This window comes from Dermacentor albipictus, chromosome 8 (genome assembly GCF_038994185.2).
Source record: "Dermacentor albipictus isolate Rhodes 1998 colony chromosome 8, USDA_Dalb.pri_finalv2, whole genome shotgun sequence".
NCBI lineage: Eukaryota > Metazoa > Arthropoda > Arachnida > Ixodida > Ixodidae > Dermacentor > Dermacentor albipictus.
This window is the reverse complement of record NC_091828.1, coordinates 94,855,376-94,871,197: the sequence shown is the minus strand read 5'-3', so window position 1 is coordinate 94,871,197 and position 15,822 is coordinate 94,855,376. Positions and strand designations below refer to the sequence as shown.

The 15,822-nt window shown below is 47.4% G+C and overlaps 1 protein-coding gene across 7 annotated transcripts in view; it reads left to right on the top strand.

The window, feature by feature from the left end:
• Positions 1 to 15,822, top strand: part of LOC139048867 (uncharacterized) — a 77,255-nt gene that overhangs the window by 55,551 nt on the left and 5,882 nt on the right. For 4 of the 7 annotated variants that reach the window (XM_070523757.1, XM_070523756.1, XM_070523755.1 and 1 more), the window contains 7 exons: positions 389 to 497; positions 3,031 to 3,121; positions 5,824 to 5,950; positions 7,757 to 7,871; positions 10,659 to 10,859; positions 11,136 to 11,330; positions 14,896 to 15,093. In XM_070523757.1, the coding sequence (XP_070379858.1) occupies positions 389 to 497; positions 3,031 to 3,121; positions 5,824 to 5,950; positions 7,757 to 7,871; positions 10,659 to 10,859; positions 11,136 to 11,330; positions 14,896 to 15,093 (1,036 nt within the window). The remainder of the gene's footprint in view (positions 1 to 388; positions 498 to 3,030; positions 3,122 to 5,823; positions 5,951 to 7,756; positions 7,872 to 10,658; positions 10,860 to 11,135; positions 11,331 to 14,895; positions 15,094 to 15,822) is intronic. The other 3 variants (XM_070523758.1, XM_070523760.1, XM_070523759.1) reach the window with 3 other exon arrangements.

The window sequence follows — 15,822 nt, the reverse complement described above, 5'->3', positions numbered from 1 at the left end:
GTTATCACGAACTGCGGTTCCTAAGACTGAAAATATTCGCAGGAGACAGACGAACTTGGCGGAATGCGCCATCCAACACTGATATTATGATACTATGATTATGATATTATGATATTATGATTAGGATATTAGATATTATGACAGTGGGATAATCATAATATCCACTTTATCTGCCGAGAGGGTGCCCTCTGCATAGTGCAGTTTTATCATCGATTCTATTAGTGATATACTTGCAAGCAACGAAAGGGGTGAAGTGTATAGGCAGTGCAGGCGTAAAAGCGACGTTGTTCGAATGCGGTACCATTCGCGAAAGAATTTATATGCGAATGTTCGTTTGTGTTAGGCACAAGCTCTGTACGCGTTTTGATTTTTTTTTTTTGATGCGCAGACCAGACGACGCGGTGACGTTCAAGCACGGGAAGCGTGAGAATGGCGTCGAGGCCCTTCAAGGAACCATAGAGATCACCAACAACAGCAGCCGAGTGGTCAACTTTCGAGTGAGACGCTATGCGCCAAGTTTGCGTTTCGGTTTTCTTTCTTCCTTTCTTTCTTTCTTTCTTTCTTTCTTTCTTTCTTTCTTTCTTTCTTTCTTTCTTTCTTTCTTTCTTTCTTTCTTTCTTTTAGTTGATTGCCAAGAGTAACGCCACGAGTAACGAAACTTAGGGGTTGGTGTCGAACTCCAGTTTCGTTACGAGCGATATTACGCGCATGGCTTACTTGTCGCTTTAGTAACGACCAAAAGAAGCAATTATATATCTTGCGGAACTCGGGAGGTATACGCGAACAATTGTTGGAATAAGTTGAGTAAATTCTGGGGGACCCCCGATGGTTGGAAGTTCCGAAACCGTCGAAATCCCGTTTTTTCTTGGCTTGGCCCTTGCGACCTGCTAAGTATGAAAGAAACATTTCTCCAAGCGCGCATTATTCGAGCTCCGCGGCCCTTTGACTACGGGGTACGGTTCGTCGGAACTACATTATTCGTGCATTTTTTTTTGTTGCGGTGAATGATCGCAACAAAAATGTGCGAATAATATAGCCTATAGGCACTGAAGGCCGGACTCGCTGCCGTAGTCCAGTGGCTGTGGTGTTGCGCTACCGAGATCGATGTCGCCGGTTCGATCCCCGTCGTATTTCGATGGGATATTCAGGCACACGTTGGAAAACCCCAGCTTTGGAGCCCGAGTACGATCTCGAGGCTCTCTGTCGCAAAAAAATAGCGTGTCCTTCAAGTCGCAGTGGAGTTGGTCGCGAATTTTACGTTGTCGTAATTCGACTCATTTTTCTTTCACCCGCCGTGTTTGCTCAGTGGCCGTGGTGTTGGGCTGCTGAGCGCGAGGTCGCGGGATCGAATCCCGGCCACGGCGGCCGCATTTCGATGGGGGCGAAATGCGAAAACACCCGTGTACTTAGATTTAGGTGCACGTTAAAGAACCCCAGGTGGTCAAAATTTCCGGAGTCCTCCACTACGGCGTGCCACATAATCAGAAAGTGGTTTTGGCACGTAAAACCCCAAATATTATTATTTTTATTTCAAGAAATGAAGCCATTGTTTTCGTTGTGTGTATGCGAACTTTAAAATTGTCGTCATGGCGTTCTTCATTTGTTCTTTGTTTGAGATTCCTTTACTTCTGTGAGCTAAGGGAGAGTAGAGTTACCGTAACAGTAACTCTGAGGGAGAGGAGTAGCCAGCGCCGTCTAACAGGCACTAACGTCACCTTGCATACAGTTCGTAATAATAGTAAAAAAATCTATCGTTAGCAGGAACATCTCATAATAGCACTAACAAGCGGTTACTTTGTAACAGCAGTTTCACTGCGCTTTGTGACCGCAGCGACCGCCTAATTTCTAGGGAATTTCTAGGGAACTTATAGAGGCATAAGAACACCTCCTAACTGGGATGTATTCAATGCGCCGGATAGCAAAACGAAGTCGAGGCGCTCGGGGCCGACGGCATACGCGCTACCGACCAGTCAGGACGCGCTGTAGATACACTTTATTTATTACAACCGAGAAATGACAGCACAGGCACAGTACTGTAGATCGCCGCCAAAAAAAAAGAAAGAAAAAAGGCAGATAGGGTAGTACGACGAGTGTCCCAACGACGGAACAAAATGTCTTCACAAGATATCTGCGCCATATACGCGTACGCACCGGCGGCTAGCAGACGATTCGAGGGGCGGTCTCGCGGTGAATAGTGTTCTAGAATATTCCCCGTACCTTTCGTACCAGATTGCAGGCTCGCGAGGTTTAAAGAAAAAAAAAGAAGAAACGTAAGGAGGGCAGGTCGACACACCGCGTCAAGCAACTGTCACGCAGTAAGCGTGCCCTGTAGCGGAGGTCCTTACAGCTGGCGTCACACGTGAGCGGGCGTCATTCAAACTTCTCGGGATAATGCATTTGCGTTACAGTGAACAGTTTCCCGAGAGCCTCCCTGTAGGAGTTCGGGACGATCTTAAAGGCCAAATGCGACGAAAGTTTGCACCGCGTAAGAAGCCTTCAGTTTCAGGTAATGTAGTTACGGGGAAGCCTTCGTGGAGTGTTTGACGCTTGAAATAAAAGCGGACGCGTCACGAAGAGCTCGCAAAAAAGAGCCGTTTTTTGATACCGAAACTAAAAAAAAAAGGCCACCAGTTCCGCTCTCCGGAAGTGACGGATTACCCGGAACACGTTGCTGCTCGTGATGACCTCCGAGATAAGGTGGCGCTCGCGGAGTGGTGAAGAATCTCGGAGGCGACGTGCTGGGACATGTGTCGTAGCGACGACCACCAGGTGCACGTGTCGTCTGCTTAGGCGCTGTTTAAAGGCTGCTAACAAGAAAGCTGTGCAATTACCAGACCTGCGGCTTTGCCAAGATTGCTTCGGCGGTACGTACTACTCGTTCGCGAGAAATTTAGCCGAAGTGAAATTTCGTCGCAGTTCCGGTTTAACTTGAATGGTTGCGCAAATGGTAGAGTACTTCTTTTTAGCAGCGAATTTCTTATTATAGCGTGGTGCGAGTCATTCTCGTGGTCTCTCGTCTCACTTGCGCAGTTTGCGGACGATCCCGAGTTCGAATTCGCGCCTCGTGCTGCCTGTATCGCGCCGCGGTCCACAACGGTTGTTTTCGCGACCTTCTACAACGGTGAGTCACTGTCAAGAATGACAGAGCGGCGGTGAATGCCGGAGAATGCACAACAGGAATTTTGTGGCTTGTCCGTTTACAAACGTGTTGCTTTTACGGAGTATTAGAATACACGTAACAGGAAGTTTTTGGCTTGTCCGTTTATAAACGTGTTGCTTTTACGGTGTATTAGGTTACCAGAGACGTAAGTGTGAGATGTTGATGCACGATTTCTAATTACCTCCCCTTTCAAACGGCGCACCGACAAGTAGTCACCTGCCTAGTCCACTTGAACTAATCAGGTTTTACTACACCCGTTGCACACTCTAGCAGTTCCTCTATGTCTATTTCATATCCCCTACTTTTTTTCTTCTTACAATTCTTCTCACAATACTGCAAGCGTCTCTAGCTTATCTAGAACGCGGACCAGCTAACGCGCTTCCGCAAACTTTGAAATTCAGCGCTTTTGGATGGTAGACGTTCCCAGTAGTTGACAAGCTTGGGTGAATTTATTGACGTTCCCCATTACATTGAATGTTAGCGACCAGTTTGGTAGCGCCAACTGGTGGCGCTGCTAGTTCTACCAGTGAGGGTTGAGACCTATTATTGCAGTATAACCGACCATCATCATCATCATCATCATCATCGTCGTCGTCGTCGTCAGCAGCCTGGTTACGCCCACTGCAGGGCAAAGGCCTCTCCCATACTTCTCCAACTACCCCGGTCATGGACTAATTATGGCCATGTTGTCCCTGCAAACTTCTTAATCTCATCCGCCCACCTAACTTTCTGCCGCCTCCTGTTACGCTTCCCCCCTTGGAATCCAGTCCGTTACACTTAATGACCATCGGTTATCTTCCCTCCTCATTACATGTCCAGCCCATGCCCGTTTTTTTTCTTGATTTCAACTAAGATGTCATTAACTCGCGTTTGTTCCCTGACCCAACCTGCTCTTTTCTTATCCCTTAACGTTACATCCATCATTCTTCTTTCCATAGCTTGTTGCGTCGTCCTCAATTTAAGTCCCCATAACCGACCATATTCTAGTTAATTGTCAATATGCAACCCTTTCATTTTAAAAGCGAAGCCTTTGCGATCCTTGCCCGGTTTTGTGACCGTGCCTGCGGTCTGTCAGGCCTGGCAGCCTGCCGAATAGGCCAGCCAATCACAACCCAGCGCTCACGCCGCTGGGTTCCTTGCAACACCACCAGATGGCGCTCGCCTCCGCCTATCCGCGGAGACGAGCAGATCACGTGGGAAGTGGGAAACCGGCACTCGACCACTGGCTACTGTCTGATGTCAGCAGGAATTCATGATAAGTTGAGAGAAATGGTCATTGACGAGGAAGGGTATAGCAGCATAGGGAGTGACCATAAACGCACCATTTTGAAAATGGGATATGCAGTTGGGAAAGAGAAGCGCAAAATGGGCCAGTCCAAGTTTGAACGCTGAGCAAATAATAAATATAGTCACTAGAGTTGAGGAAGAACTCGGCGAATGGCCAAGAGGGGGAATATAGCGAGCTTCTATGTGTAATAACGACAGAAATACGGAAAGAGAAACAACATGTTCGTTGGAAAGGAATAAAAAAAGGAAGCCGACAAGCTCGTGAAACAGGGAGATACGAGAAGCGATAGCCGAACGACAGAAAGCATCCCCAGAGCACAGGCAAGAAAAAAGCGCAGCTGTCGCAGGATGAAGTGGCCAGTAAATGGGAAATATACCGGGAGAAAAAAAAAATCTAAGGTTCAAAGTGTGAAGATATCTGCTCAGCGGTTGATTTAGGTACCGCTGGCCTCCTTGAATGCCTTGGGTTTAACGTGAGCAGCGGGAAGGTAAACATGTCCGCAGTAAAGCTTAGTAAGAGGCGATTGGGAAGATTGGTGGAAGAAAAATAGGCAAACGATAAAAAAAACGGAGACATACAAAAGCAAAGTTCACAATAGGGGGTCAGGAAATTTGGTTGTGGGAGTTCGTGTTTTTTTAATAATAGCAAGAGCTTGGTGGCGCAACCCACCGCCCCGTTCCATAGGGGACGCTCATAACATCCATCCATCCATCCATCCATCCATCCATCCATCCATCCATCCATCCATCCATCCATCCATCCATCCATCCATCCATCCATCCATCCATCCATCCATCCATCCGTCCGTCCGTCCGTCCGTCCGTCACACTGCGCTAGGAGGCGCTCGTGACGTCATTGCAGAAAGAAAATATGCGAATCTATAACTTGTTCTGCTCTCCTCTTGTGGTCGACATAGCACCCCCTCCCCCCCGCCTTCCCAGCACTTAGAGAAGGCCAATCTCGAAGGTCATGCTTTGCTGTATTAAAAACACGGAAAGGGACGACGAAGACATCATGGCTACCATGTTTTGGACATCACTCGCTGCAAGGTGGCGTAGATAAGCCTAGATAAAGGCAACCTCGCAGCTGTGTGCTGATCAAGGAGTCTTGACAAACCAGGTAAGTAACAACGATAACATTTCTATCGAGCCATCAGGAGCGCAATGTGCGACCTTGCCTCGAAATAAAATGTGAAGTAGGGCAAGTGCATGGTGCGCTAGAAATCAATTTTGAATAGTTTTTAAGATCATTTGTGTACATTGTAGTGTACTGCAGCTCGTCGAATATTTACGTGTTCAACGATGTGTCGGCATGCGGAGCGACACTCCTAACAACACATACACGTTGGCGCAAATAAATTGATCGACCGTTGCAGTGGACGGCCACTGCCAACCGCGGAGGTCCTCGGTGGTGCTCCGCTCCATCAGAGTCCGCAGCGAAGACTCGCAAGACGTCGAGAGGCTTTGGAAGCGGACGCCCGCGGGACTTGTTGCAGAAAAGAGGTGCGCCGGCACAGTTTCAATTTCAGGAGACGATCGCACCTGATACGAAGTTTTTTTGGCATCTGTCGGTGTAGCCGCACGAAAAACTCGCCTGACCGTACGCTAACAAGGCGTTTAATTGAATCGCGTTTAATTCGTTTTGCGCGGACCAAAAGCTTTGCCGTAAGGTCGGATGACCAGTCTCTGCAGAATAACAGAGAATATAGAATTTTTTTAGCTCCGCATGGCAGGGGGGTGACGTGCGCGCACACACACACACACACACACACACACACACACACACACACACACACACACACACACACACACACACACACACACACACACACACACACACACACACACACACGCGCGCACGCACGCACGCACGCACGCACGCACGCACGCACGCACGCACGATCAGCAGAAAACAGCTGAAGAGCACATGCAAAAACAAAACGACACATGGCGGCCATGACGTATTTTCAGCTGCTACAATTGCTTCCGGTGCTAGCATTGCAAAAAACGACGGCTCTTGAGATTGGCTTCTGTTACCCGAAGGAGCCGTTTCTGGGAGAGCCAATTCATTTCGTCACTACTTAGCGTTGGTCGGCCGCTGTTACTGTTTAGCTCGACATAAAAAACAACATTCGAATACAAATGTTGCGCTCCACGGAATGCGCTGAAATTTTGCCAGCTTGTGGGACGCGCACGTTTGAACGTGCGCTACATAATTGAAGCTCGAAAATTTGGTGCCGTGGCCATCTTAAGTAGAATATGGTGGGTCATTGTCATATCACATTTGCGTGCTCTCTACTTATAAGCTCTCCATCACAAGGTGTCGCTACCAGCACTGTTGCCGCCATAGTAACCTGGTATTCCAAAAACGCTAAGTTTAGGGATAAACTAGATTGCCCTTTACGGAATACCGGAGACGCTGAGAGCAGGTTGTGCCATCTTGTGATGGTGAAGTCCACTATAGAGCCCACACAACTTGCAAATATATAGCACATTCCGTTTAGCTGCTGGTGTTCTTGCGGCGAGTACACCTATGCAGAAAAAAAACAAAATGAAAAGAACGCGTGAATACCGGTGATCTAATCTAGCACAATTAACTGGTGGCTTCTGTTGAAAGAATACTGCTTTGCTCCCATTTTCGAGTGTTTTCAGGCCCCCGAACCGGACGTGCGTCTCGGTAACTTCTCTGCCTTCCCCCCCTCTCTCTCTCTCTCTCTCTCTCTCTCAGGAGGGTGCATACCGTGCGTCCCAGCTAACGCAGGCCAAGCTGTTAAAAAAGGTTAAGAGACTATGGGACCAACGGTGTTTTGGTATCACTCGCCTTGCGCTCAACGGTGATTTTTTTTTGTTAGTGGTTGTTAATTAGTCAAAATTAATTGTCTCACTTAAGTACTTGTATACTTGCGTAAGATCCAATGTAATATTGCGCATCGCATTCGGAAACATGATATTCAAAATTTCCGGCTGGGTACATTTTCGCCGAGTTGTATATTGTTTTTCGCGTTTGAAATTTGTGGCACGAAACGCGAAAAAGAACGCGAATTGGTGCGTTCTGTGGTGTGTGTCTCTTCTGTGTGTATCGTCAAACTGTTGCGCATTCCAACCTCCAATATGCTATACCAACACGCCCAGTCGTCAACCTTGGCAAGAATTGAAAGGAGGGCCCGCGTGTATCGCGCGCGCGAGAGCAGCGTTTCAAAGGGTTTCAAAGAATCAACGCTACTCAATGGCTGAAAAGTTAGGCCTGTTTCTCATTTGCGATTACGATAATAACCTCGAGACATATTTTTTACCTTAAATGATATGCAGGTGGAAGCTTCGGTTCGAGCAAGACCAGCCGCTTAGCACAGCTCGATCTACGAAGCAGCATGCAAGACAGGATCCACAGTTTGCCGAAGCGCCCACTGGCGTTGGCGACGCAAAAGTGGAGTATAGCATTATTTCTTGCTTTAATGCAGCTCCGTCGCTCATTCACGTCTCCAACTGTAGCGAACCAAGCGCGCGTCTTGCTTATTTCACTTCATCGCGTTTTACTGACCTTTTGTACGTGGAGTTCTTTCTCTTTTTGTTTTCAAATTGAGGATCCCCTGGCTTGGCTGGCCGTGGACTGATTCTTCGTGTAAGCAGTGCTTCGCATTAGAGACTATAGTGCACTTTATTAGAGTTTACGCACTTTTCACGCGGTGCACTACACGCGCGAACGATATCGTTGAGAGAAGTACATCATCAGATAGTCGCGGAGTTACCCTTGAATTTTATCGCCGCAGATAATTAGTTTTACTCCATAAGCAAAATGTCGTCCTTCTCATCTTGTATACGGGACAAACAAGAAGTAGGATGCTCTTTTCACTTCCCTGCCGAAAGTAGCTTTTCTGATAAAAGGCAGAAAAACGCCAATTTGCTTTACAGCTGTTTGAATTTACATAATATTGAAGCTAGAAAAAACGTATAAGACGGTGTTCTGCATATAAACGTTGTGTGTAAGTCAAGCTGTCGCTGTGGCTATCGTGGTTTCGCATATTTGACTTTGTCTCTGTAGGCTGCGATATATTGATAGACATGGAAGTGTACAAAGGCTGAAAGACGTCCTTGTCGTTGGCTGTAGTGGCTAAGCCACAAGACTTAAATTTTCACCATGGTTTTGGTTGGCCAGAGGTATATACAAGTTGCGTTGGGCTACAGCTCAGTCGAATGTAATGAAACTAATATGATGAAACTTTTTGTTGCAGAAGAAGCACTGCGTGCAATAATTAACTCTAGATTCAACGCTCACACTGACCCTCTTTGTGCCTCTCTTGGAGTTACAGGAAGATACATCACTTCTAGAATTTCCTTATTACCAACAATGTGGGAAAGGGAATATTAGACAATCTTGAGAGATTGGCTTGTCTCAATGAACGTCAACACGTTTCGTTCTAAGCTATCGCTGTAGAATATAGACGGCTTTAGAAAGATGGAAATACAGGAATGGATATGGGGAAAATACGAAGGCGTGGTGACCGGAGCGTCGTCAGCGGGGAGCGAGCGTACTTGTCTCAATGTAAAAGTTTAATGCTGCAGTTCGGTTTAGTAGTTCAACTGTGCTATGTCTGCATGAGAGATTACGGTACCTCCAACATAAGGTGCGTGGAAAGACAGCCCGCTTGAAGCCACATCTGTCTCGCCTCGCCCTTCGCCTTGGCACCCGCATCATATTACCTCCAGCATAAGGTGGGTGGGCTGCGTATGTGCGCGGCCGCGCGGGTAGCCACGGCCTAGCTAGAGGAGACGTGGGCTTTCCCTGCTCTCCTTCCCTATCTCGGCCGTGATGCAGTGCAGTCTCCATCATGTGACCTACAACATTGGGCACGCGGGACGGCGGCGTGCATCATTCGGACACCCGTCTTCTCTCGTTCTCGCATTCTTTCTCTCGAACACGCAGTACATCACATGACCACCTATATAGGGCGCGGGGGTCGCTAATGCCCCTCGCACTTAAATCTTATTTGGGGCATCACGGCGACGAAGACGACGGCGAAAATGCTCCTGGAATGCCCGTAGAACTGATGGAATTTATTTGTTTCACACAGTCACGCTTGATTCTACAAGATGTCACTGGAAAACAGCGATGGTGTTGTCTCGAGCCGCCTGGGTTCGTGGACGAGGAAGGGCTTGAGGCACCCTCCGTCGCAGGGACGCTCCGTAGCGTGGTGGTGGTGAACGATGACTGACCGCGAGCAGCTGTGCTATGGTAGTTAGACGATAGCTGTGCTCGTCGGTGTTTATTTGGTGCAGTGGTAAATGTTGCTCACGGAACCTAAAGGTCCGTCGGGTATGGCGGGTGTTACGTTTCGCCTACGACGCGTGGTATAGCCGGCGCGGATGCAACGGACGCCGGGGCTTCATTCAAAGCGGCGGACATTTCGGCCCGTTCAGCGCTGCCGCAACGCCTCCCCGCCAAGCGCGTCCAGGCATGTTTCAATGCCACGTGTCTTAGTGTGTGCGTGTGTGCGCCTGTGCATGTTGGTGCCCACGCTTGTCAAAGCGCGGCAGCTGGGGAGAGGAGCTCCCCAAGTGTGAAGCGAGGAGGTCTGACCGGCGCCGGCCCGGCGGATCCGTCACTACACTCGTCTCACCGTGCCCGAGCGGCGCCGTCACGTGCCCCTCTGACGAGGCGTTCCTTCTTGCCCTCGACTCCGAGAGTATAAAAGCAGCTGCCCCCGGACGCCAAGAGGCTCCGAATTCTTCCGTCGAGTAGTGTGCTCTCCCGTTTCTCCACTTCGGTCGACCTGAACGGCCGCTCTTCTGCAATGCTAGAATAAACAAGTTGTTCTGTTAGCAGTCGACTCATGCTTTGCCACCTTCGGATGCTTCCATTTGTGCCCCAGGCCGCCAGGCCAACGCTACCCTTGGGGCTTGCGACCCATTTGCAACACGGGACAACGAAGATAATACCGAGGAGCGTCACGTACTCGTCACAGGCGCATTTAAGAAATATGTACGGGGGTGACAACGCGTCCGTAAGCGATCGCGGTGAAATGACACCGATAGCTTAAGGTTGTTACCTCTTAAATGGAGCACTACCCTTGATAGGGATCGGCCAAAATTCGCTGTGGGAAGAGTTAAAATTTACTTGCTTTTCCGCATGGTTAATATTGACTATTACAAATGTTAAACCGTTATTGCCAAGTGAATGAAATGAATGTCGACTCGTCTTTGTCGTTCACTGTAGTGGGTCCCGTGGGCCGCCGCCAAAACAAGCACGTCATGGTTGCCCGCAGTGACTCGGGTCGCGGAGCGCAGCAGCTGGCTTCTGCGCTCGCAGCTGCACTTGGTCGTCGTCGTGATGGGCGCCGTTGTGCTGGCCGCCTATTACGCCCTGTGGCTGGCCAAGTCTAGGCATGCACCGGATGCGCCGGAAGCGGCACGTGCAGTAAGCTATAAGCCATCGCTGTAAAACAATAGCGATAGTTTAGCAAGAAGGAAAATGCGCTGCTTGAAGGTGTCCGTAAGCTATCGCTGTAAAATAACAGCGATAGCAGTTTTTTTTGTTGCCTTCTAGATATGGCACGCACACGCGAGGCCAATCGACCAAGGTTCGCAGTGGTTGATATGAAGTAACTTCGCGTTAACGTACGTTACGCATCGCAAGAGACGTTAACAGTGACTTGTACGGATGTTGAGATTATTTTTTTGTCATGCACTGCAGTGGATTAAATTCCGTGCCAAAGCAAACGAGCCATCGCTTCCGGCTGAGACTGAGGCCATGAAGTGCGCCAGGAGTCTCCTACTGACGCAGCTACTGTTGACTGTCACCGTCGTTACGGGTGCCTGCCTGGCGCTGTGGCTGGTCAAGTTGAAGCGAACGCCGGATGTGCCAGATGCGCCGAGTTTGACAGACAGAGTAAGCTATAAGCCGTAACTCCGCAACAGGGTTCTAAGCTGCGAAACTCGTTTCAGTGTGGGTTACGGTTCAGACGTTTAGGTTCAGGTTCACCTTCAGAGCGAATGTTATAACCGTTCCTTATAGTTCCTTAAACCATAACGAACTGGCTCTAACCGGATTGATAGGGTTTAAGGAATTATGGGAAATTTGAAAACAGCGCCATAAAAGTGCAAGATATGTTTTCATCCGCAGACACGCATGAGTTGTTGCCGCATACTATGTAGTTTGCTGTAAATAATCGACGACGGGCAGAATCACAGTGATTTGAGTTTGTACATGCTATTTTCCACTGACCAGTTGCCGTCGCTGACACGCGCAACACTGCGATCGTCTTGAATTTTATCTTACGAGCAAATTTAAGGTAACAACGTTGCTTGTGAATTTGAGTTCAATTATTTGCAAATGGCAGTTTGTTTCGAGAAAGCCTCCCTTCAGTAATCTACTGCCGCTCAGTGATGTAGCTAACCAGAGTAGAATAGCTGGGACATAACAATTACCGACCCTTACGAAGCTATTTTATTTTGCTTTGTATACAACAGCCCTTGTACCAGGGAACCACGTGTGAACTCAGAAGAAACGGGGGTATACCGCCAATACCTGGAAGACGCCGTGAAGTTTGGCATCAACTTCTGTCACTCATCCACGATTAGGGCATAAAAGAGCACCTTAATAATGCAAGTGATTTGCATATTCTTCCTTTAAAAGGGCGATTTTTATCTCGCTAGAGCGTATGGCTTTCGGGTGTTATCCACTTGGGCTACACTGGCGATACTGTATCCACAGTTTGCACAGGGCCAGTGGATACAAAGGCTTGCCTTCGCCCATCCCATAGTGGATTCGCAGTATGCTTCGCGGTAGCCACGATGCGACCAAAAAGACGCGCAAGTAGCAGTCACCTGCTGGTTGACAATTTAGTTTCCTAGAACCAAATGAGTTTTGCAGATATACTCGAGATCCAGGAAAGTTTATCGCCTGCCCCACAGAACGTACTTCGAGGCGTAACTGCGGACAAATAGGAAATAAATAGCTGGTAGACACATGCGGCGAGCGTTGTCCAATCTCGGCGATTGACTTGGGCAGCTGCAAGGGGACGGTAAAGCACCGTGTTTGTGAGGCTTTGATGACGCTCCTCCGAGAGTGCCGAGGGGTGAAAAGCAGATTTGAGCAGCTCTGTCAATCTGCTAGCTTTGCAGTTGTTTACCCCTCATAACTAACAAATGGTACTAGATTTGCAGTGCACTATTCATCTATATCAGCCAGTTTATTTCTATTACATATGTTCTGGAGTCAGAAAGGAAACAAAATACACATGTATGCAAGAGAATATAATACTGAAAATGGATTGCAGCGTGCATGCAATGATAACGTGGATTGAGGTCTACTTCGCTACACTTCGCGGCTTAGCTGAGAAAAAATGACCTCAGCGAGAGGATGCGATCAAGACTCCTAGAACACGGACAGTTACACTGTCTAGCCAAGATTTATTTGTGTCTCAAAAAAGATTTTTTTCCGTGCTGACTATCGTAGCAGGCACACAGCGAGGGCTTCAATAGCAAGGGAGGGTGACTCTGGTTGCGCGGAATAATTAAAGCGAGTGGCTGGAAATAAACTGTGCCATTTTTTTCTAGTTATTGTACAGTCATCTCCATATGGCTGATATCTCTCGTACACGTACACGCCGTATACCGCCAGTATAATTTTTCCGCATAACTCAGAAGCGCACCTATTTGTCAGAATACGGTGCCTACACTGTAGGCAAGTGCGCAGCGTGGGCAATTGCACTCGAGCTGCGCCTCCTTTATTTGAAATTTATTACATTGCTATGAAACTTCTTGTTTTCATTCCCAGAAAAAAGGAAATTGCTTTCAAGGCGCCCTTACCTTCCCTGCGAAGGCTGGTTATAGAGCAACGATGAAATGCGATGTAAACGAACCATAATTTCCGTAATTTTAATACCTGACGCAGAGAAAGTTTACTTAACCAGCCATAAAGCCTCCATCATAGATGAAAAGCTTTTCTTGTGCGTTTATTTATTTGTTTATTCAAGTTACCCCCAAGGGCCCTTTGACTGAGGGTATTACATAGGAGTCTGGTACAAATAAGTGCAGGCATGCACAAAATTCATGAAAAAATAATGCAGTAGAATAGGTGCAGAAATATATTTACACGTTAAGTGAACATCAGAGAAGGGTAATAACTCTAGTTATCGGTTGTTAAAGGAGGACGAATAAAGAAGACAATGAAACAAAGGTACGAAGTTCAGTAACGATTAAAGCACAGAGCAAAAGTATAAAGTAAATTGAATGAAAGTGCAAAATACAGTAAACATATAGAAAAAAATTTTGAAATAATAAAGACACAGTGAGAAGAACAAACCAGTGGAATATTAGTGAGGGATGGTTGCATGTACGTTATCATACGTGAGGTCTTGAAATTTGCTGTTTTTAGTTTCTGTAGCGATGTGTGATGGCAACTGTATTATGGTAAGATGCAGTTACAAATAAACCGCATTGCATGTTCCGAGATCGCATTCTCACATAGTATATTGCTGTTAATTTTGTATTGCTCGGGCTGTTTAGTGAGAATTCTCAAAGTAGCAGCCGATTTTGTGTATTACGGTGACGGCAGTTAGAAACTAGTCTTGGAGGCATTTGTATTGCAACGGTTGCTTCGCTGTGCACGAAACCATCCTTAACCGTTTAGTGCATTAACCACCATGCAACAGCGAGTTGGTTTCGTTCCGGGCCATTATGAACAGTTGGCTGAACCGGTTGAGAACGGTTCTACAGTTTTCCTGCTATTCAGGTTCAGCTCCATAATGGTGGCACACATTCCGGTTCGGGTTAAGTTCCCGTTCGACGAGAACAAGTGGTTCTGTGGAGGCGATGGTTCGGCGCCCTGCTGTAAAACGACGATAGCCTACGGAACAAAACCATATACGGAGGCTGAAATGTGTCCGTAAGCTGTCGCTGTAAAGAGCGATATGTTCAAAAAGTTACTAATGTTTAATGATGGCACGTGCCCGCGAGGCGGGATTGGCGAAGGTTTGCAGTGGAAGCAATAATAGATAGTTTTAGCCTATTCAGTATTCTGATATACGTAGGGGCACCTGCGTAATACCAGGTTACCGGAAGTTGGTAGGGACGGTTTGTGACGGTTCATCTAACCACCTAGCATCACCGATATGTTTTTTGTGTTCCAAGTGCTCTTGTCGAAAAAAGAACAGTTAAAAAGGCAGCGTGTTCAGGATCATGCCGCTCTGGAAAATTTACAGCCGCATCATAGTACGCTTGGAAGGCACTTCCTTGCTGCCGTAATAGCTTTGTGTTTGCCTACTTGAGCTCTGCTCCACCGTGTGGCGCCACCAAACGGGTCGTTTGGTGACGCCTCCAGTAACCCGGTGATTCGCAAACGATAAGAAGTTTTCGCACAAACTAAAACAGATAACAATTGGAAGTATTCAAACTCTATTAATAAAGCGAACCGAACGGATGTTTAAACTCGTGTTTGTCATGCACTGTAGTGGGCCACGTTCACTGCCAATGCAACCAAGACTTGGCTGTCGGCAGCACCTCGGGCCGTGGAGGGCGTGAGGAGGCTTCCGCGCTCGCAGCTGCTGTTGGCCGCCGTAGTGGTGTGTGCTGTAGTGCCCACCGCCTACCACGCGCTGTGGCTAGCCAAGCCCAGGCACGCGCTGAATTCACCCGACCGGGCACACGCAGTAAGCTATGAGCTATCGGTGTAAAAAAACTTTCCCAAAGAGAAGTATACGGATGTTAAAACGCCTCCCCAAGCCTTTGACTCCCGATTTATTTTGAAGCAACGCTCCAAAATGCAGATTTGTGTAATGTGCACGTTAAATAAATGCCAGAAATACATATAGAATGGTATCTTAATTTGGAGAACACACACAAAAAAATGTTTCTTAAGACTAAATAAAGCTAGCTTCACTGCACTGATTGAAGTTGACTTTTTCAGCACCAATAAAGTAAAAAGTGAACGTCTCTGACATGACATTCGTAACCCTGTGAAAATTGTGATGTAGCCGACTGCCACGCGGAATTCAGTTTAATTATATATGAGTCTCAGTGTGCCAGCCGACGACGACGATGAGATTTCTCATGTTTGCAGATTTTCAAATGGTGCCGCCGAGATTTCAAATTCGTTGCAGCTCCATCTGTCACTGAAAAACACAACTAGATGCTTAGATGTGCTTAGATTGTCTTTGGAGAGGTAAATTGGCACTCTTTATCGTGGACTATGAAGACAGTTATGCAAGAAGTGCTTGACATTGAAAGAAACTAGAGACAGAAAAGCCTCGAAAAAGTTACGACACAAGCATCACCTTTGAAACGGGGAGGCGGCATGTGTCACCAAACTCATGTTTTGCCTTTGTGGTGTATCTTTGCCATTACATGTTTTAAAATACGCTCGTTAGAGTTACTGTATA